General features: G+C 31.1%; 1 protein-coding gene across 2 annotated transcripts in view; it reads left to right on the forward strand.

Annotated features, from left to right (window-relative positions):
• puf (ubiquitinyl hydrolase 1 puf) overlaps positions 1-23,679 on the forward strand; it is a 223,611-nt gene that overhangs the window by 140,800 nt on the left and 59,132 nt on the right. For both annotated transcript variants that reach the window (XM_085814567.1, XM_085814568.1), the window contains 9 exons: positions 1,622-1,699; positions 1,791-1,885; positions 9,320-9,486; positions 12,859-13,003; positions 13,329-13,407; positions 13,525-13,578; positions 17,706-17,849; positions 22,676-22,740; positions 22,823-22,946. In XM_085814567.1, the coding sequence (XP_085670693.1) occupies positions 1,622-1,699; positions 1,791-1,885; positions 9,320-9,486; positions 12,859-13,003; positions 13,329-13,407; positions 13,525-13,578; positions 17,706-17,849; positions 22,676-22,740; positions 22,823-22,946 (951 nt within the window). The remainder of the gene's footprint in view (positions 1-1,621; positions 1,700-1,790; positions 1,886-9,319; positions 9,487-12,858; positions 13,004-13,328; positions 13,408-13,524; positions 13,579-17,705; positions 17,850-22,675; positions 22,741-22,822; positions 22,947-23,679) is intronic.

A 23,679-nucleotide genomic window follows, 5' to 3' on the forward strand; every position in this document is an offset into this window, starting at 1 on the left:
AATAATAAAAAATCTGCATAAATGTAGGTATATTTCTCGCATTGTGATAAAACAACAGTACATAGAGCCATCGAATTTTGAATGACGTAATCCTTCTACGAATATGGGCGTGTGGAAGATCAAATTTAGAATTTGTTTTCAGATCAATTTCATATTTGACGAATTTTTGAGTAACAAACTCAACAATTTAAAAGTGAGCAATGGCAACACTCTACAGGGGAAAAAAAAAAACTTTTTATCTCCAGTGCGCGGAACTGTGTATCGGAAATTCTAAAGATATGCTCCTTTTAAAATTATTTTGCAATATTGCTAGTGAACTGAATTTTATGGTTTAAATACAAAGAATGTTATATTTAATAAATAAAGGTAACACACAAAACATTAAAAAAAGTCCCATTAGACGTAATTTAAAATCTGAAACCTTTCAGATTTTTTTTTAAAGGTTTCTTTGTAAAAGTAAAATGCAAATTTCTGCAATATCTAGCAGATTTAACTTCCGGCTAGACAGTTAATTGAATCAGAGCACGTTTTAACATGTAATTGTAACAGTGCCTTGTTGCAGAGAGGTTTCTTCCTAAATGTCTATTTATCAGAATTTTTCTTTGAATTATACTAAATGATTTTTCTGCTGTCTTTTCTACTTTAAGAATACTTATTGCTTAGTTAACTTTGTTTTTATTATAATTCATTGTATTCATGCATTTCATTTATTACTGTTTCTTATTTATTGTTGTTGTGAACTGGAGAAGAAACAATTGATATCAAAGGGTTGAACTTTTATAAGATATGCATAATTTCATTAAATTTATTTATCACTAAGGTACAGTTTGGCATATTGTATTCCGTTGCCTTCATCAGTTAATTTCTTTTCGATTTTCTGTATTATGTAATGTCTTTTTTGCATTTTTCGATAAATATAAAATACTATAGAAAACAAGTAAAAGGAAACTTTATTTAAAGGGCTGGCTGATATATTCTGTCTGGTTAATCTTCTGTGTTGTTTGTTTTGAGACTTGTGGCTAGCAGCAAATCTCACAGATAATGTAATTTTCAGGATGTAGAGAATAACAGATTTCAAATTGTGCGCAAGATAGAACTGCACAGTTTATATGATTTAATTTTAAAATAATATCTGATGAAGCAAGCATTATCCATTTTATATCATATAAAAGACATAATTCTCAATGTCCTGTGATTAAGTAATAATTTTGCTTTTAAATACTGGCATTCTTAAACATAAATGTGTATGATACGCTATGTAGTTAAATGATGAATTATTTGTTATTGAATTTCATAATGTGTGTGTTATAACGATTTTTGCCACATAACATATATTATACTCATGATACATTTTCTCTCATTTAATTTGATTGATTCATTTTTAATTAATCTTATTTTTATTGCATGATTTTATGTTTAATTAAAAAAGTGCAGTAGTAATTTTGGATAAAAAAGAATTTATCATACATGATTAGCAGGACTGAATTTGCATTGGCATCATTTATGTAATTTACAAATTATATAGATTTAAGTAACATAAAAGCAATAAATTTTAAATATTAAAAAAATATACAGTTTAAATGTATTTAGAGTTTCAAGTCTTTTAAAATATGTTTTTTAGGACTGTCCACATATAAGCCGTACTTTAGAAGAGTTTTATACTTTACGATGCCAAGTGGCTGACATGAGAAATTTATTTGTAAGTCTATTTTTTTTTATTATGATTATTTTATTAAAGCTTTGTGTACATTTTGAAATATCTCATCATTTACTTATTTTCTTTGTTTAAGGATTCTATTGATGAAATTACTGTTAAAGATACACTTGAAGGTGATAATATGTATACATGTTCACAGTGTGGTAAAAAAGTGCGTGCTGAAAAAAGGTAAAATTCTGTTATTTATTAGAATTTAGAAATAGTGATCATTTTCAAACAAATATTTATTTATTGAGAGAAAGTTTATTTTTATCAATGAAAAATTATTAGATTAAAAAAAAATGTTGTAATGAACCTAAAATCTATTCAGAATATTGCCTGTATAATAAAACTAGTTTGTATCTAAAGATTTATTATAAGTATTCTATAGTATAAAGACACTTTTGTAATCTATTCCACTTTTATTCAATTGTGGTTTTTGATAATTTGATAAATCAAAGGTTTGTCTTAGGCATTTGTTATAATTTCATTATATTTTCAGAATTAAGTACTGACATTCTTGGCACTGCTTGATATTTGCTAAGAATGGGTGTCAAATTATTATGTAGCATAACATTAAATGGAGAGGGGCTAAGCAGGATAAAATATTGTTGCCACACTCTTTGGGCACTAGAATTAAGGGATTTATTGTCCAGGAAAATACAGAAGGTTTTGAAACTTCCAAAAGTAAAAAGTGCCCTTTTGATTTTGTGTACAGATAAATGGGAAAATGCATATGAATGACTGCAGGCATCTTTGAGAAAGGTATCAGCTGTGGAGTGCAATACACCTCATGTCATACTTTGCACAACATTCACCTGCAGCTGCTGAGGCAACTGATCCCACTTCTGTGTACAGATGAGGGTGTTTTTCTTCATCAGAAAGTATTTTCGTGCAGCAAATTTCCTTTCTAGACCATCCTACACATTTTCAATTGCGTTTATTTCTGGAGAACGCGCTGGCCATACAAGATGTTGAATCGCTGTCTAGACAATCCTGAACAGAGAATATTCATTGATATAGTGTGTTGTCATGCATGAAAAGAAATTTGTCACTGGAAAAGTGAACATGGAACACTATGGAAAAGTGAACATGAGGCAGCTGAATTTCATCAATGTACCATTGTTGGGTCATAGCCCCAATTGCAATCACACGTGGGGATGTGCAGTGATTGATCATGATACTGTGTCTTGGATATTGGTCCTTTTAATGGACATTTTCTGGATGATAAAGAGACCACTCTCAAGCCAGATAAGTTGGTGTCTACAATCTGACAACAGATCGAACCTTTTTTCATACTTACAGAATAGTACATAATCTTTCAATCCAATTGTGATGCTTATTATACCAGAGCAAACGGCAGAACAGTGCAAACAAACACAGTAGGTCTGTGAGCATACTGTCTTCTTTCTTCCATACATCTGACTGTAGTTTTTCAGTAGATCCGCTGTCCTATGGCAACAAGAAATTCGTTCTCCACTTACTGAGCTGTGGTTCACCAGTTTCTTTTGCAGATAAGACAATGTGTTTGTCTCTTGTAAGTGCTGTACCTCTAACAAGACCTTCCTTATGCCACTGGCTATATATTTCAGTTGATTTAAATGCTTTTCACAGATACAAAACAATGCTGTGAGCTATGATGGACTTCTGGCATCACATATTATTTTTGCTCTTGTTCAGTCTTTTCAATCATTGTACCATGTGTAAAATCATCTAATTAATGTTGGGAAGACATATCAAAACTTTCAAGATTGTCAATTTAATCTTTCCACTAAAACATTCACTTAGCACAACTACCCTCATGCATCACAAATCCTTTAAATCTTTTATTAGTGCTATCACGTGATGAACAAGCAAGAAATGCAAATTTGCAAATGCAACCTTATCATTCTGTATTCTGCACTTATTCTAATTTTCCACATTTTGCTCCCTTTCATCTTGTGGTTACTATAGGTGATAATGTTGTCTGTCCTTAGCAGTTGTCTAGCAATGAATGTTAATCTGTCAGGCTTTATATCATTGGTTCCAAAGCATATTTTGTTTGCATTGCCCTCATGGCATCCAAGCTAAAGTAGCATTATAGTATGCAGCTGATGTGGTTAGCTTGGTTAAAATAAAATATAAAAACATGAAAGCTTTTTTGTGGGGGGGGGACAGTGTTGCCATTGCTCACTTTGAAATTGTTGAGTTTCTTAATCAAAAATTCATTAAATTTTTACAAAATTTGAACTACACAGTAAAACAAATTCAAAATTCATGCTTCCAGCTGTCCATATTCCGGTGGAAGACTGCATTATGCAAAATTTGATGGCTCTAGGTACATTTTTCACAATGCGAAAAACTTGTATGCATTCATGCCAATTCTTCATTATTTAATTTCTTTAAATCTAATACAGTATAATATTTTGTAGCAACAATATGAAAAATGATTTAGGTTTTTATAGTCATTCAATGCGAAATCTCATTTTGAGATTAATATCTCTTCTGAGCTAATGAAATGCATATTTCAAATTCAGAAACAATTTATATAAAATATCTTGAATAACATATTATTGAATCACAATTAACGCGAATGGTGAGCCTTTTTTTTCATTGTTCATTTTTTGAAATTTTTTATCCAAACTGGGCATAATCATCTTGCGTCCTGCTTTGCACTGATTTTTCACATAACAATATACTTCTTACTATAGTGATCACACAAAAACTTAGCTTTGCTCATATGCAGCATTGCATAATGCTTTTTCATTATTTAATTTTATCTAGAAGTCAGGTAATTCTCTGTATCAAATTTTGTCTTCAGTCTGTAGTCACAAGACAGTTTAACTATATTTCTACCAATGAAAGTAAATTCAAATGGAACTTTGAAAATCTTTTAAGCCATATTATCATGTTTACATTATATCCTTGAAAGCAATTTAAAATCCAGTTGATGTAGATGCTTTTCATGAAGAGTGGTTTGTATAGTGTGTGCTAGATATTGTTGCTATTATATTATAGAACCCAATATATCAATAGTCTGATTTTAAAACCACACACCTTTATGTGGTTTTAGAATATGGAATATGATATAGAAGTATTAGAACAGGGATGTCAAACTCATAGGTACACTTGGGCCAAACAAACAAGGTTTAACTTTAGGCGGGCCGCGCAAAAAAAAAAAAAAAAAAAAAAAAAAAAAAAAAAATTCATAGAAATGTAGATTTATTTCGAATAATACAATAATAAACATATATATATATATTTATATAGAAAAGAACAAGAAAAATTTAATGTTTACGTCCTAATACTTGACATCTCTTCTCTGCTATTATCTTTCCTATTTCGGGAGAAATTTTGTTTGCAGTGATAACTTTCAACGCTGACCCAAGGTGAGCATCATTAATACGGTTTCTAATAGGAGACTTATTACTTTTCATGACTGAAAATAACTGCTCGCACCGATAAGTGCTACCAAACATGGAAATAATTTCATATGCGAATTTTCGAGTATTTTCAAACCTGGCTGGTAAATATTTGTAAAATTCAGGCATGCCCACTTCAATGAATTTTGCTTTCAAATTTGAGTTGCATTGAATCTCGATCACCTTCATTTGCATATGGCTGGGTACTGAGTGAATACTTATTGAGAAAATCGAAGAAAACAAAAAAAAAAAAAAATTGTCTTCGAGGGAACTAAAATCATATAACCTCGGTTCAAATTCAGTTGTTAAATTTGCAATTTTTTCTGCGTATTTTTGATACGAACAAGTATCATCTAAACTTGATTTGTTCATGCTGCACGTCGGGAAATGCGTCAGATCTTCATTTTTAAGTTGTTTTTCCCAAAGAACTAGTTGACATTTGAATGCTTTAATTATGTCAAACATGTTCGTAATGATATGATCTTTTCCTTGTAACGATAAATTTAAATCGGTTAAGTGTCTGGTTATATCAACCAAGAAAGATAAATCTTGTATCCATATTGGATCGTAAAACAAACTTACGTCTTGATTTTTCGTTTTTAAAAACTGACATATTTCTTCTTTCAAATCCCAGAATTTTTTGAGAATCTTGGAGCAAGATAACCAACATACCTCGGTATAGTAGGACAAACCCGAATATTCACTATCTAACTCACTTAAAAAAGCAGTGAATTGATGCTGATTTAAACCTCGAGATCTTATAAAATTTATAACTTTTTTTATATATGACAAAACATTCTCCATATTTATTACTTTCGTGCATAGAACTTCTTGATGTATAATACAATGCATGTGATGAATGTTTGAACCGTGAATTTCACTAAGTTTTTTTCTTAGTACTGCTACGAAGCCCTTGTTTTTCCCGGTCATTGATGGAGCGCCATCTGTAGCTGCAGAATTTAATTTTGCCAAAGGTAGATTGTATTTCTGCAGAAGTCCAAAAACACAAGTAAATATATCTTCTCCTGTGGTAGTACCAGGCATCAGTATTAGTTCCAGTAATTCCTCAAAAATGTTAAAATTCTTGTCACAAGAACGAAGAAACACTGCTAATTGAGCTTTGCCACTAATGTCCATGCTCTTGTCACAGGCAATGGAGAAACTTTCGAAACTAGATGATTTTGCTTTGATCTGATCACTTAAATTCGCGGCTAAATCAGTAACTCTTTCCGCAACTGTATTTCGAGACAATGAAATTGATTGAAAAGCCTTCACATTTCCAGGACAAACAATTTCTCCAGCTTTCATTAGGCATTTCTTGATGAAATCATCGTCAGTAAAAGGCTTCGAATGTTTAGCTATCAACTCGAATAAGACGTAGCTTGCCTGTACCGCCGCTTCACTTTCTTGCAATACTTTACTAAACATGGACTGTTATTAGTATTATTACATATCAAGCAGATTATTTTATCTTTTATTTCACAGCAAAAGTATTCTAATTCCCATTTTACTTGGAATATTCTATGTTCGTCAGCGATTTTTCATTTAATTTTACTACCACTTGGTTTTGATATAGACATACTGAATACAAAGGGCTGGAATAAACGCGGTTGACGTTAAAAAAGTTAACAAAAATTTATTCTTTCCACAAGAGATAAATCAAAATGCTGAAATATTTCTTCAAAAATATTCTAACAATATCGCAAAATGTCAAACGTTTAGCAAAATTCAATTCAAAACAGAGAAACTAATTCTATCTGACAGCGAAATCGCTACAAATCAATCACAGCATTAAGTAAACAAACAGTTCGCTAGAACTACAGCTACTACTGAGATGAGTTGTTTGTTCTCGGCTTTTATAAGCTTTATAATTAATTTCTCGAATATACTGGAAACATCTATAAATATCTGGATTTTTGTGGATGGCAACAGCAATTACGAGATATTTATTTATTAGGTATTAAATGCAGGAGCTGTTCTATTTTTAACCTTCAAACGCAGTTGTCTTTTCAAAAGTCGTCTGCGTTGCTAAGGCAACATGAAGCAAATCTAATTACAATTCGAAATAAAAAAAAACTAAATAAATAAATAACTATGAAATCCGTAACAATATGAATTAAGTAATAATTAATAATAAAGCAAAGTGCATGCACATGCATGCACCAATATATCGTACAAAACTATGATTGGAAAACTGAGACCATGAGTTCGGCCACATTCGGCTATCGGGGGATGCGTGCAAGTTCTGAGTGCACGTGTCCCCCAAAAGCCGAAGGTAGCTGAACGCAAGCTACTCACACGCATTTGTAATTTAAGTAGTGTGTGTGTCAGCTCGCTGTGAGTAATCTAGCAACACTGAATAAATTATTGTTAATTACTTAGCAGTAAACATTTAATTTTTTTCTTCGTCGATATGTTATTTTATTATTATATATTATTATTTGCCGATATATTGGCCGGGCCGCAAAAATATTTGTTGTGGGCCGCGAGTTTGACATCCTTGTATTAGAATCTAGGTTATGAGGAAGTATTAGAATCTACATTATATAATATGGTGGTATTGAATTCATATATCATTTCTATTTGTAAATATAATTTTTGTCAATATATTACACATACAGTTTTTAAATCTTTGCTTTATACTTTTTAATCATTTCATTTTCCTTTTATTTACATCTTGGATTATCCTTAATATGTTATGAAGTGAACTGTATATATTAGAACTAATTTCCATTGATATCTCACATTTATCTACTTTATATATATATACAGTCAAAAGTCGTTAATTCGGACACCCATAATTCGGAATGATCTATAATCCGGACATCAAAACTAAAAACTTTCTGCGCATGCGCCGCGTTGACACATGCGCAGAGGCGTTCACGCGTGCGCGTAAGACCTTTTACGACTGCGCATATGAGTGTGCGCAAGTGCAGAATACGTTTTTGCGCACGCATTTTATGTATAATGGATGTATAAGCTAAATAATTATCTATTTCAGTTAATGTTGATGATTGCGTTGTTCCTTAATTTTCGAATTGCATCCGGCTTATTATTTTTTGCAGACTGTAAGAGCAATTTTATAAAAGTAAGCTTAAACTTTCGATTATATCAAATAGAATTTCCGATATATATTTGTTAATATGTAAAGGATCTAAAGCGAAAGTATGTTTTGAAATCCGAAATCTGTTTATCAATTTCACGCTGCTCGGCGGCGGGCGCGTAATGAATTGGAAGTTGATTTGTCAGCACTATCCTTATCTTCAGCGCAGATGTTTTTATTTTATTTGGCTTATAATTCCTTACCAAATGTAGTATTTCATCTCGATATGCTTCGTCTTTGATATGATTTAAAACAAGTTCCTCGTCATTATAATTCGCTTCCGATAGCGAAGAAAAGTGACAGAGGTTATTGAAAACAAAAAAATTTCGATTGACAAATTAGTCGGTGTTCTTGACACAGCAATTATAGGACTTGAACGGCGGAACTTTGTAACTGAACAAGAAATTATGTCTGTTTAATAGAATTAAAGAGAAAGTATCATCACATGAAACGAAGCAAAACTTAAACAACTTACATTGAAAGAAATGTTTAATAAAGTAAACAAATAAATATTAAGCTTTTTCTTTTTGCAAATTTTGATACCCTTTAGATCATAATTGTTCTTTATTTCATAAATTACGGTTTCATATTTTTAATTTTAGAATTTCTGCATGCCATCTTACGAGATTTAAACTGATGATCTATAATCCGGAAAAATCGAGAATCCGGAATCGCCGAAGTCCTGACGAGTCCGGATTAACGACTTTTGACTGTGTATATATATATATATCTATATATATATATATTATTTAAATGTTAAATATAATGATGTACTTTAAAATTTTGACTAATGTTGATGCTTGTACATAATTTGAATGGTTGTGATACAAAACTATGTTGTTAACATTCAGTTATACTTTCAGTTTGTAATATGCATATTATATCTTTAACTTAGTATTTATTATTTTGCTTCAAGCTATTCATCATTCCCTTCATTTTTCAAATGTAAATATTACTGGATCCTTTAAGTATATGCTTAAGAAAAAATTTTTGCTGCATATTCTCTAGGAAAGGAAACTTTGATTTTTCTGATATCTATTATTGTTTTTGTCTTTTATTATTATTTATGTAATTAATTGCGCAGGATTTTTATAATGACTTCTTATTAAACAATTTTAGAGCTTGTTTGAAAAGGTTGCCCAAAATACTGTGCTTCAACATGATGCGCTATACATTCAGCTTTGTGACTAATACAAAAGAAAAAGTGAATACTCATTTTTCATTTCCTATGCAACTGGATATGTCAAATTACATGGAAAAAAATTTGATACCAAAGCAACATATAGGTAAAGTGTTTTTTAATATTTCTTTTAATTAAAGTAATTGGAATATTTTTTCCTTTAAATTAATCTTTTAATGTAACACATAATTTCAGGTTGTCGTTGTATGCTACTGTAGAAGTGCATGGTTGTTAAGAATAATGTGATTTTGTTTTAACAGCATTATAATAATCATCCATTTTTATTTGAATAGCACTTCTAAGTAGATCCTTCTCTTGAATACTTTTTATTAGAGGTGGGACAAATCCTAATTTTGCCAAAATCCAAATTCTAAATAATTCTTAAATCTTTTGAATCCTTCATATGAAAATATTAACAAAGAAAAGAGGTCTTTGATTTAATATCAGAATTAAAGCAATTTCAAATTTACAGGTAATTTGAAATAAATATTAAAATTCACATGTCAAGAAAATATAAATTAAATTTGGTAAATGAAACCTAAAAGAAATTCTTGAATTGAATATTTAACACTGCATTCTTTTCAGAAAATTAACACTTTACTGACCGATTGCCTATTAATCAACTTGTTATTGCCAACGCCTACTGACTGATAGCCTATTTATCGGCAATGCCTATTGAACGCTCGCCTATTAATCAGCTTTTTTTGCCAATGCCTACTGACCGATAGCTTATTAATCGCTTTTTTCTTGGGACTGCCTAAAAATAGCCTATCAATATGTAGCCATAGCCATAAACAGTTGCCATTTGCTATATCATCTGCATTTTATTATTAGTATTTGAGGTACCTTACTGACTTGCATTAAGTGTGTTGCTTTGTAAACTCCCACATTTTCACACCGTTTTTAAAAAATTTACCATTCACAATGAGCAAAAAAAATGGTACTGGAGAGTTTTATTTAGATGATTTATGAGATTGTCCTTATAGTAATTCAAAACAGGGAGAATCTGCGTCTGAGCAGCCGGTTGGACGTGCATATGCTGTTGAACCGCTAGCGGTCGGTAAAGTATTAAGAGTATGATGCTGAACGCTGCCATGAGATACTATTTATAATCCAAGACCACTAGAATTGCAACAGTTGCATTTTTCTTATATAATTAATGTTTCAGTTGAATGTTAATGAAATTAATCTTTCAAAGACTTTGGGTTAATTTTAGCAATGTGTTATGTTGGATAGTGTAGAGATTCAAATTTATGAATCTCAATTTTTTCCAATTAGTTGTCTAAAATCCGAATCTAGAAAATCTATTCTATTTTTATATTTAAAATCTAAAATCAGTTTGCTCCTATAATCTTCTTCTTTATGTCTGTAACCACACTTTTGTAGTTACCTAAGGTTATTGGGTACTTACGTATTAACGCAACCAGGCCAAAATTCGCTTAAATCGCCAAATCCGGCGACCCTACTTACGGCAACCTTATGTTAATTTATTAAAGCGAGGTGTGCGTAGTTCGTAGATTCGTTCGTTGCCTACATTGTGCCATTCGTAGATGTTTTTTTAAGTTAAAGCATGTCGCTGTGTACATGGATTCTTGTCTATATTTCGAACTTTAAGCCTAAAATGTCTCCAAAAACATGGTTTTCGCACATGCAAAAACTACGTTTTGAACACGCGATTTAAGCTAAAAATCCGAAACAAAAACAAAAAATTTAGATAGCAAAAACGTAAAGTTTCTAACCAAAAATATTTGACAAGAATCTATGTACACAACAACATGTTTTAACTTAAAAAAACATCTACGAATGGCACAATGTAGGCAACGAACGAATCTACGAACTACGCACACCTCGCTTTAATAAATTAACATAAGGTTGCCGTAAGTAGGGTAAACAAAATAATATTAAAAACTGTATTAAAAATTATCTGTAATTAATAAATGTACATTTTCTTTCTATTCATACTTTTTTACTCAAACTTACAAATCGCGCCAACCTGGTTGCGATAATACGTAAGTACCGGTTATGGAATATCATTTAAAAGTTAAATGAAGCTCTACATCAGCAGTTCTCAAACTTTTGACTAACACGTATCATCTAAACAAAAATTTTAAAATTTAAGTACCACAAAGTATATTTTTAAGAGTTAAATGAAGCTCTACATCAGCAGTTCTCAAACTTTTGACTAACCCGTATCATCTAAACAAAAATTTTAAAATTTAAGTACCACCAAGTATATTTTTAAGAGTTAAATGAAGCTCTACATCAGCAGTTCTCAAACTTTTGACTAACACGTATCATCTAAACAAAAATTTTAAAATTTAAGTACCACCAAGTATATTTTACAATGATTATTTTTAAATTTCTCAATAGAGATATTTTTAAAAAAGTATATTTTGCCATTTGAACAACCTAATGGCTATTTGTATTAAATATGCACACATAAAAATATTAGATTAAGAATTGGTTACCATTTTAATTAACAAAATTTAAGTTATAATATTTTAATTCTAAAATTTAGTTTGAAATTTGGGACTATTTAAAAGAGAACAATTTCTTTATGTCTGGTCTTATTTCACTTAGTTTTTACTGTAAATTAGAATCCACTTTTAATTTTGTTCTTTATTTATTTTTCAAATATATCATGGAAAAAAATTCTTGTTCACACAAATAGGTTGTACAAAAAGGCAATAAAAATGTAATAGCTTTATTTGAAATGCCTTTAAATTCTTTTTTCCGGTTCAGCCAAAAGTTAACAAGTGTTATTTTTTAAATCTTCAGTTAGAGTTTAATCGCAGGAAGTTTCTAGCAATTGTTCTTTTTCTTCACGAGATTTTTTTATTTAATAGTAAAAATACTTTGTTTATTTTTGTACCACCTGTTTTGCTTTTTCATACTATCAGTGGTACATATACCACCGACTGAGAATCCCTGCTCTACATTTTAAATTTAGGCTGGTCTTCTGTCTTTATGAAGGAAATTGGACTTAGTTTTTATTTTATTCTTAAAATTGTTTTTCTTCATTCAAAGAAAGACGTGCATTCACTCATTCTTGTCAAAAAATACAAACAAATATTTGGAATGTCTTCAAATTGAGAATTAAATATATATATATATATTGAGAGATATACATGAAGGAAATTTTCAAATGTATAATAATCACCACCAAGAGTGTATTATCTATTGAGTGTCTTACAAATTACCACATTGACAAATAGTCATGTATCATATCACCTTTGCTACTGTTAAGAAACATTCCAGAAATAATGACTAACCTTTTTTGTTTCTCCCTAAAACAGCCACTTGAGGAAAAAGGAATATTGTTTATGATATTTTATTTTTAAACAATGTGAAGCAGAAATAATCAAAAATTGAATCTAATATTTTTCATCTTAATAAAATAATTCTTTCAAAAATATTTTAAGCGTATTTTTTATTTGTATTAAAAGTACAAGCTATAGACAAAATATTTTCATTATAGATAATGAAGATGCTGGGGGTGCTGATGCCGAGGATGAATGTTATGAATATGAGCTTATTGGAGTTACAGTTCATACTGGAAATGCTGAAGGGGGCCACTATTATAGTTTTATAAGAGAGCGAAATCTTCCTGGAAAAGACAAATGGTAATTTTTTTCTGGAATGAATTCTGTAAAATCTGAAAATTTTCTAAAATATGCGCATATTAATGTAATTTAACTGTTAGAGTAATGAAATTATAAAATGATATGTCTGTGAATCATGCAAGCTTGCAGTTCTTCATTTATTTATTTCTCTTATGCAAGTTATGTTATTCTGTTATGCAGGTTCATTTATTTCTGTTATATAAGTTATGTAATCATGCACATTTTGTTACTTCTAAAAAAATTTCTCTCAAATTTTAAATTGTTTTAAGTTTACTTATATATATTTTTTTTTTTTTTTTTTTTTTTTTTTTTTTACATATTTTAGGTTCCTATTTAATGATTCAGAGGTTAAGCCTTTTGACCCATCCCATATTGCAGCTGAATGTTTTGGTGGTGAAACAACGGTATTTCCTACCTTGTTTTTCTTGAAATATTTTTATAGCTATGAATAAAGATTGTTTTCTTTCATAAAGTTTACATATATTGTACTGAAAAATAAACTTATTTGTTTTCTGTTGCAGAGCAAAACTTATGATTCTGTAACAGACAAATTTATGGATTTTTCATTCGAAAAAGTGAGAATTGCATCTTCACATTCATCTTTTAAATATGCTTGTATCTTTATTGACTTTTCAGTAGACACAGAGAAATTATTGCTCTTCATATCTTATAATTCTTTTATTGTCTGTAAATATGAAAAATTTCTGTTTAAACTGCAGCCATTTACAAAACTTCAGACTGTTGTGTTTAGTGTATAATATTCACTATGAATTTTTTTATATAGAATGCATGTACATTGCTTATAATATTACTGTTTTACTCATTAGATAAATTTTAATGTTCCTTAGAATCCATCTTGAGGTTAGAAAGTCTGGTGTGATTATAAGTATTTCTAGCCAGAATTAGTAAACTAATTATTCCTTCTAATATGTTAATTTTTATTCTATGTATTACTCATTCACTGTAATTAAAAGAGATATTTAAAGCCTAATGATGAAGTTGCAATGAATTAATTTTATCATTAAATTAATGCTTTATCTCGACTTGAGTAATCCAAATAAACACATCCAGCCTGTGAGTGTTAACTTATATTTGGGTTTTAGTTCTTGCTGCCACTGGTTTTCTTGAATGCTGGTTAAACAATTAAAACCTTTTTATGTAAAAAAAAAAAAAAAACTATTTAGTGCATGTACTTTTGTTTAGTATACATGTGTAGGAAATTTATTTAGTATACATGCATAGTATTGTGTGGTTTGAAATCATAATTAACTGAATTAGTGATTTATTCCCCCCTTCTCTGTATGAGTAGTTGAGAAACCAGCAGCTCTACAAACCAAATCCCCTTTCTTCTTCGTCTGATCAAAAATTAAATTTGGTGCCATCAAAAACTTAATTCTACTGTGATAATAGTAAAATATAATTTAACAATAAAATTCATTTTTATATATCTGTAATCCAAAGTTGCACATAGGAATTGAAACTTGTGTCAGTAAAATCCTAAAAAAAAAAAATAGTCAATATCGATAGTAGACTAAGTTCAAAAGTGTGAGTAAGGCTGTAATGCTCTTGCATTACTTTTTTTTTTTTTTATCTGGTAAACTCCTGTGAACCTAGATGATATTATTAACACATTGACGATGGCGTGTACCACTGGTGGCTGACATGCGAATGGTTTATCTGGCGGCGTGTACCACCAGTGGCTCGCGCGCGAATGTTTCATCTGGTGGCGTGTACCACCAGTGTTCCAAATCAGCTATAGTGTTATAACACAGTTTTGTTAGATGAAAAAACCTTCATTTGATTAAAAGTAATTTTTTTATTGAAAAATTGAAAAGTTTATTTCTACAGGTAGACTATAATAGACTTAGTGTATTTACATACACTGGTTATCATAAATTAAGGAAAAATCACAAAAATAGCGATAACTCCCTAAAAAATAAGCCAAACCATGTAAAATTTGAATATCTTGCCAAGTAAGAGTAGCCGAGTAAAACTGCAATATGCAAATTAGTGGCACTGCACTCGGAATACGTCATCTGCGAGGAGCATAAAAGTCCATGTTTGAGAGCAAGCCCACATATTTCACTGTGATAGTGACATCAGAAATCTGAGATAGCCAATTTGTTACAATGACGTCCAGGCATCATTTGCTTGCAGAACTACGATGAAGAGCCATTGGGAGAATAGAGGCAGAACAAAGTCAAACAGAATTGGCCAGATGGCTAAATGTGAGTACTTCTGTGGTTCATAGACTTTGGAGGCAATTTTAAGCCACAGATTCGATATCTAGGAGGTTCAGCCAAGGACGGCCAACACCTACGACGAGCGTCGATGACCGATATTTGACATTATGCGCACGCACGAATAGAACCGCTATTCCAATTCTTCTTAGATCCTCCCTTGCTGCAGCCACCGGAAGGTCGGTGTCAACGTCAACTGTACATAGAAGGCTTCATGAAGGTGGTCTGTATGGCGAGGTGACCAGCCATTTGCGTGCCTTTCACGTCACGCCATAGGAGGGACCATTTGCAGTGGGCACGACAACATGTTCACTGAACACCTGATCATTGAAGTTCTGTTCTCTTTACGGATGAGTCCAGGTTTAGTCAAGAAAGCAATAGTAAGCGTTATTTGATATGAAGAGAATCTGGAACCCGTTATCATCCGTCAAACATCCGTGAAAGAGATGCATACGGAAGAGGCAGTGCCTGTGTTTGGGGTGGCCTCTCTTTGACTGGACACACAGACCTCCATGTCATTGCAAGGGAAACCGTGAATGCTCAAGTTTACAGAGATGACATGCTTGATGTTTATGTGTGCCCATATGCCGGGGCAATAGGGGATGCTTTCCTCTTACAGGACGACAATACAAGACCACACAGGGCTCACATCGTAGATGATTATCTTCAACAGAAAACAATTATATGCATGGAGTGGCCAGCTCGATCCCCGAACTTGAATTCTATCAAGGAATGCATTAGAGAGACGTCTAGCTGCTCTCAGTCCGCCCCCTCAGACCCTTGCCGCTCTTGCAACAGCTTTGCAAGAGCAATGGCTCTCGTTTCCTATGGAACTGATAGACCGCGTAATTGAAAGCATCACACATCGCTGAATATGCTGTATTGCTTCTAGAGGTGGTTATATTCCATATTGAAGGTACTTTTACTATAGCAAACTGACATCTTCGATTTGTTCATTTTATACATGTGCTAATTTCTATGCTACCATATTTGTCTGGTAATTTCTTTTTATGTTATTTGATACCTTACTATTAGTTGTATATTGTGGGTAAGTTTCATTAAATTCTACATGTAACTTTTTCAGTAATCGTGATTTTTGTGATTTTGCCTTAATTTATAATAACCAGTGTATTTATTATTATTATCATTATTAAAAAAAACATTTTAGACATAGTGGTGGTTTACATTGGTTTTTATGCACTTCTGTAATCAATTATTTATTATCATTCTGAAGTAAAAGCAAATTAAAACAACTCTCATAGCCATCCAACTGGGATAATGGTTAGCGACGTTGACTGCCATGTCGAAGGGTCCGGCTTCGAATCCCTGGAGAAGGCATGGAGGTTTGTAAATATATAGTGTCTGTACAGCATGGGGCATTCTAATTATGCGGTGAGCTGCAAAGTCCTCTCAAGAAGTTTGTGGTAGAGGAAGAGAGGTGGAAGACCCTTAGACACCACCCTCCTCTTGCATTGCTCTTCTTCAAAATTGTGGAGAGAATTGAGAAGTCATACTGTCACCTATATGGTGCTCAAGGCTCTTGCTAGCAACAAACACAATCTTGGCTCCTTACCACAATGAATTCCATGGGCTTGCTCTGATATCAGAGACCTTATCTGATATTACTGTCAATCAGTTGGGATAAGCCACAAACAAACATATTTATTATAAAATATTAAAAATGTGTTTTCAATTTAATCTTATTCCTTAGCCACAAAGATGTAACGAACTGCTATATCATAATTCTTTCCTGAATAACTAATTCAATGTATTTTTCATTAAGTATATGTTTTATTATTTTAATACCAAAATATGTATTATTTTAATATCAACAGTTTGAAGTTTATATAACGTGGTGATATAAAGAAAGAATAGTATAAAGATATTAAGAAAGAATGTAACGTAGAGATATGAAGAAAGAATAGATTGCTACTCTTTCTACGAAAACTAGATTGTCAACATTTCTAAATAAAATTTGTGGTCTTATTCACTATAGTTTTTGTATTATAAACTGAAGTGATTTTTTTTTATTATTATAAGAAAATAGTTATAATGTATAACTATTAAACATTTTAATGAAATTTTTCATTAAAGAGTTTTATCAATGTATGAATATATATAAACCATGTGCATCAATGTGAAGCTGCTTTTATTTTGAAATACATAGTGGTTAATGATATGGAATGTTTTTAACAAATTGCCAGAAACAATAAGTTAATTGAAGCATATTATGATATCTCTTAACAGTAGCAATTTTCTCATTAAGTTGTAGAAAATACTTGTTAAAAAAGACACTAATGAACATTTTAGTTATATGCACATTCCAGACAGATTATTGACATAAATTTCTACCAGACTATTCCTCAGTACTTGTATTATCTTCAAGCAGTGTTTATAGCTTTTACACATGTATGTATATGTGTAGTGAGCTCATATATTTTATTTTTGATTTGTCTTTGCAGACAAATAGTGCATATATGCTTTTCTATGAGAAAATAAATCCCAAGGATGTAAGTGCTAACTCTCTTCAAGCTGCAGATCCTACTGCCTGCACAGACAGTACACATGATGAATTACAAATAGGATTATCATCAGAGTTAGCTGAAGTAAGTGCAAAATATATTTGCAAAAAAAGTATGGGATAATACAGTACAAAGTCCAAAATCCGGACGTCCATTATCTGGAATGATCTCAAAGCCACAAAAAAATTTTTTTATTAATGCTTTACGCATCCGCATTTGATTTTTCCTTCCATAATAAAACCTGTGGAGATTTTCACTTGAAAATTCCGATTCTTAATTTCACTTAGGCACTGAATAAAATACTTGTAATGGAAAAAAAATCATGTAAGCATAAATTTGTGAGATTATAATTTGGCTGAGTATCTGGCATACATCCCAAACTGAAACATTCACCTGTTTTATGTCCCTGACGCCAACCTGGCGAGTCATTATTTATTATATTTTGCTTTCATCAGCACATGTTTATTACAGTCAAAAGTCTTTAATTCGGACACCCATAATCCGGAATGATCTATAATCCAGACCTCAACGGACGGTATAAGCTAATCTAAAGTTATCTAATTCAGTTAATGTTGCAGATTGCATTGTTCCTGAATCTTCGAATTGGATCTGGCTTATTATATTTTGCAGACTGTTAGAGCAATTTTATGAAAGTAAGCTTGAACTTTCGATTATCTCAAATAGAATATCCGATATATATTTACTAATATGTAAAGGATCTACAAAGCAAAAGTATATTTAGAAGTACATTAAACAAAAAGTGGAATTGCTGCAAAAAATGGATAAAGGCATATCCTTCGTTTCTCAAACCATTCCGAAATCTGTTTATCAATTTCATGCTGCTCTGCGGCCCGGGGGGGGGGGACGCCACGGCACGCAATGAATTGGAAGTTAATCTGTCAGCACTATCCTTATCTTCAGGGCAGATGTTTTTATTTTATTTGGCTTATAATTCCTTACATGTAGTATTTCATCTCGATGTACTCCTTCTTTGATATGATTTAAATCAAATTCCTGTCATTATAATTCGCTTCCGATAAAGAAGAAAGTGATACAGAGGTTATTGAAAACGAAAAAATTTCAATTGACAAATTAGTCGGTATTCTCGACATGGCAATTATAGGACTTTAACAGCGGAACTTTGTAACTGAAGAAGAAATTATGTGTGTTTATAGAATTAAAAAGAAAGTATTATCACATAAAACGAAGCAACTTAAACAACTTGCATTGAAAGAAATGTTTAATAAAGTAAACAAATAAATATTAAGCTTTTTTTTTTTGTAAATTTTGATACATTTAGATCATAATTGTTCTTTATTTCAGAAATTACGGTTTCATATTTTTAATTTTATAATTTCTGCATGCCATCTTACCAGATTTAAACTGATGATCTATAATCCGGAAAAATCGATAATCCGGAATTGCCGAAGTCCCGACGAGTCCGGATTAACGACTTTTGACTGTAATACATGACAGCCTCAGTAATAACTCGTGCAGTGATGTCTAAACTTTTTTTCATATTAGTAGTTGAATAACAAGAGCATGGCAACCTTTTATGCTAACATTACACTTAGTGATGATTATAGAATTTTAAATGCTCTAAGAAATGTTGATGAGTAAAACTTCAACAAAAATTTCTTTTCATATGCTAAAAATAGATTTTGTTAATGAAACTCATAGGCCAAAATATTACATTTAGTGCTATTTTAATTCAGAATAACTGATATATTATTCACCATAAACCCAGATACGGCGGCAGAATTTAGGGAAGACTAAATTTTTGGAATTTAGGGGAAGCACCGATCACAAAATTAAGGGATGAGAAGTTTTTATGATTTAAGGAAAGCACTGTTATCTAAAGTTTAGGCACGGTGAAAATTTAGAACTTAGGAAAGCACTTTGTAGCAGAATTTAGGACCCGTAGAGACTGCACCAGGCGGTATTGAGCGCCGGCCCTAGATAAAGCCTTAAGTATATGTGGGTGTTTATTTATTCAGGACTCTGATTAGTTTGAAGCATGTGCAAGAAATAAATGTAGGTATAGTAAATAACTAATGCAATTCAGGGTTAATTCAGTACGCAGTAGGAGCAACACATAATTTAGGGAAACAACTTGGCTTTCGTCGTCAATAATGTATAACTGACGCTATTAAGCTAGGTTAAAATTATCTTTACTGATTCTAAGGGATTTCAATTAATGTATCAGAGTCCTTATCTTCTAATTTGATCCAGCTTATTATTTTTTGCAAACTGTTATTATTACGGCAATTTTATAAAAACTAAGCGTGAACTTTTGATTATGTCGAACAGAGTTTTCAATTCTGGAGTTGCCAAAGGATCTACAAAGCGAAACCATGTTTTAAGCAAAAAGTAGATTTGTTGCAAAAAATGGATAAAGGAGTATCCGTCTCAAAATTATGCGAGGAGTATGGCATTGGAAAGTCCACTGTATGTGACACAAGAAAAAAGAAAAAGGAACTTTTTGAATTTTTTGTGGAAATATCTTAAACAACTTACATTGAAAGAAATGTTTAATAAAGTAAACAAATAAATGTAAAGCTTTTTTTTTTTTTTTTTTTTTTTTTTTTTTTTTTTTTTTTTTGTAAATCTGATACACATTAGATCATAATTGTTCTTTATTTCATAAATTACGATTTCATATTTTTAATTGTATAATTTCTGCATGTCATCTTATTAGATTAAAATTGACAATCTATTTATCCGGCAAAATCCCAAATCCGGAATCGCCGAAGTCCCGACCAGTCCGGATTTCGGACTTTGTACTGTATATTCTTTTATTTCTGGTCTATGTATCATTATATATATATATTTTTCCTGTATTAGTTATAGCATACTGTGTGAAATATTATGATATGGTCAGAATTTAAATTCTCCATGAATTTTTTGCTTTTTTAATAACCTTAGGCATAATTCTAATCCCCTTTTTCTAAAAAAGAGTTCTTGTACTTTCATTTTTAATTATAAAATTTTTTGTAAGTTTTATATTCTGTTTTGTCATTATAAATATTTATGTGTATTTTTCTTAATATGAAAATTTCATGATCCATCCATCTTTGGCTAAAAGGAAATCGTTTAGCATAAATAAAAGTAGGATGAAACATCAAAAAACATCAGCAAATATTTTATTCTTGCCTTTGTAAACCTTCTTTTTGTCATTTGAGCTAAACAAAAAGGCCATGATTTTTCCAAGAAGTTATTAACCTGCTATGACTATCTATTGCCTACTGTTGGAACAACAGCAACAAAACTGTCTTAATATCACTAAACCATTACATTCTGAGTTTGGTGGTTGCAACATCAGAGTTTGAGTTTTGCTGTTGATATGGATTTAATGATGGACATCACAATGAATGCCAACTGTGAATTCCATCCACTGCCAGATTTTTTGCAATGATTCTTTGTAACACTGCTTTTCTAGAGGATGTGGGTAAGTGGATAAATGACATGGAGGACATGCACGTATAAATACTTGCATAAAAATCAAGCAAAATTTTTTAAAAGATGAAAACTGCGAGTTTTAAAAGGTAGGTTCTTCCTATATTATGACTTAATATAGGAATTACAGCTTACATTTTATTTTATATCCACAGTATAGAGAAGTAATAATATGTAATATTAGGCTTAGAAGACAAGTATATCCATTTAAAAAATACCTTGCCAGAAACTGAATACAATACAATGAGGAATTAGATACAATTATGTGATTGTATAAATTATCTAAATGAATAAAAAATAATATAGTTGGATTTAGATTTCACCTCTCGAGGAACATCAGATATTGTATGAATCTGTTCTAATAATGTGAACTCTCTTCCAATATAACAATCTCAAATGTGCTGAATCAATGAAAGTTTTCAGGAAGTATCTTGATCAGAAACCATCATTAGTAACTGATAATGATTATCAATCATTTGAACAAAATGTTTGTTTTCCAGCATTATCCTACTGAAAAGTCAAAATCTTTGTTTCATTTAGAAAAAGGAGAGGAATTGGCTATGAAGTATCAGATGTCACTTGTATGTAACCTTGCAAAAAAAAATCAAAATATTGATAAGAATAATAATGTTAAATACTAGTGAATAGTCAAAGAAAATAATTACAATGATATCTGGATCATCTTTATAGGTTCCACTACACAGCTTACCCTTTCTGCTCAATTCTTATCAAGTGAGAGGAGTAGGTTTGCAAAGACATTCCATGAAAAGAACTGAAAATTGTAGCCCAAATTTTTGTCTCATTCAGACCATTTTTGGGAAATTGAACTCATTAGAAACATATGAAGAAATATATGAATTGATGTCTAAAGATTGGCAGCCACATTATCTGCCTAGATTTTGTGAATCAGGAATCCATTTCTTGTATAGTAGAGTCAAGACTGTCAGATATCAGATCTCAGCCAGCACAATAAATGACCCAGGAGGATGCATAAGGGAAGAAATCTTCCATCCTGTCTTTGTCAGAAACTATTAAATAAAATCTTTCAATGATTGAATATTACAGACAAACTTTCAGTCCTTGCATTGGCTCGTTCATAACACTACAACAGAAGATAGCTAACAGAAGTTATAATTGCATTCTAGGCACATGTACTGTAACCTTTATTCCAACGGATGTATCCTCATTACGATAGATGCTCATGAAACAGGCTATTAGCTAGAACTGTGCTATTAATCAGCTGGTGCTGTAACTTTATATTCTAATTTAAGCATCTGATTTAATTTAATATTAATAATGTAAGTTTTTGGTACTTTTGTTATAAGGCTATTATGAAGGGGAGAAGAGTTTTTATTGTCATCAAATTGTTGTAAAGTTTCAGTGTGAAGTGATAACTAGTTGTAGAGTTCTTGAAGTATAAAATTGTATTATGCTATATTTTATTTATTTTGTAGTGGATATGGCAAGATAATATGCAGTTTCTTCAAGATAAAAGTCTTTTTGAGCATACATACTTCAAGTAAGATAAATGTTCACTGCTCTCATGTTTTGTTCTACTTAAATAAATATATATTTAGTACTAAATTCTTTTTCCCCCTCAGTTTTATGTGGCAGATATGTAGTCATATACCTCAGACGTTGTGTGCTCATAATGACATAACTTTACTATCTGCAAAACTTGGTACATCATTTGTTTTGGAGACTTTAATACATGCAAAAGAAAAGGTAGGTTCTAAATTTTTACTCTGTGCTTTTTTTTTTTTTTTTTTTTTAAATTTTCAGACTTTATTGCATGGCAAATAAAAGGTAGTATAATAACTTTTCCCCCCCCCATTTTTAAACTTCTAGTAGTCATAATCAGAGTAGCAGCAATTTGTTTGAGTATGATACAGAAAGATTGCTTTGTAAATGGATGTACTAAATATGCTAAACTGAGGATAACATCTGTTTAGCATGTTTATTGTATCCATTTAAAATGCATTCTTTCAAAGTCATATTCAAATAATTAAAAATTGTAAATGAGATATTATTAAAATGCAGCTGATAAATTTACATGTTGCCATTCGGATTATGTTATTCTTCGCAAATAATATTTGAATAGTGTTTTAAATAGTACTGAATTCTGGCTGGGAATAATATTGTTTCATTCACAAAAACATAAAGTGAATTGCATTTAGCTCAAAGTTTCCAGTTGTTTTATTATTATTAATACATATAAACTTCTAAATGTGGGCTTGCAAAATAATTGTTCATAAGTTTTTAGGGAACGGATCGTATCCTCTGAAACATGTGCAAGGTATGACAAAATGTTCGGTAAATGACATCATAGAATGTGCATGAGAGTGAAGAACTAAGTGCATGAAAGTTTCCCCTTTCATGTGCCTGAATGTGGTACATAAATAGGCATGACAAATTTCCATTAACACTCTAGTGTGCAAAGATGTAACGGGCTGTAAAA

Source organism: Stegodyphus dumicola, chromosome 4 (assembly GCF_044657685.1).
Source record: "Stegodyphus dumicola isolate Sdum_Otavi_A_Nest chromosome 4, ASM4465768v1".
NCBI classification, from domain to species: domain Eukaryota; kingdom Metazoa; phylum Arthropoda; class Arachnida; order Araneae; family Eresidae; genus Stegodyphus; species Stegodyphus dumicola.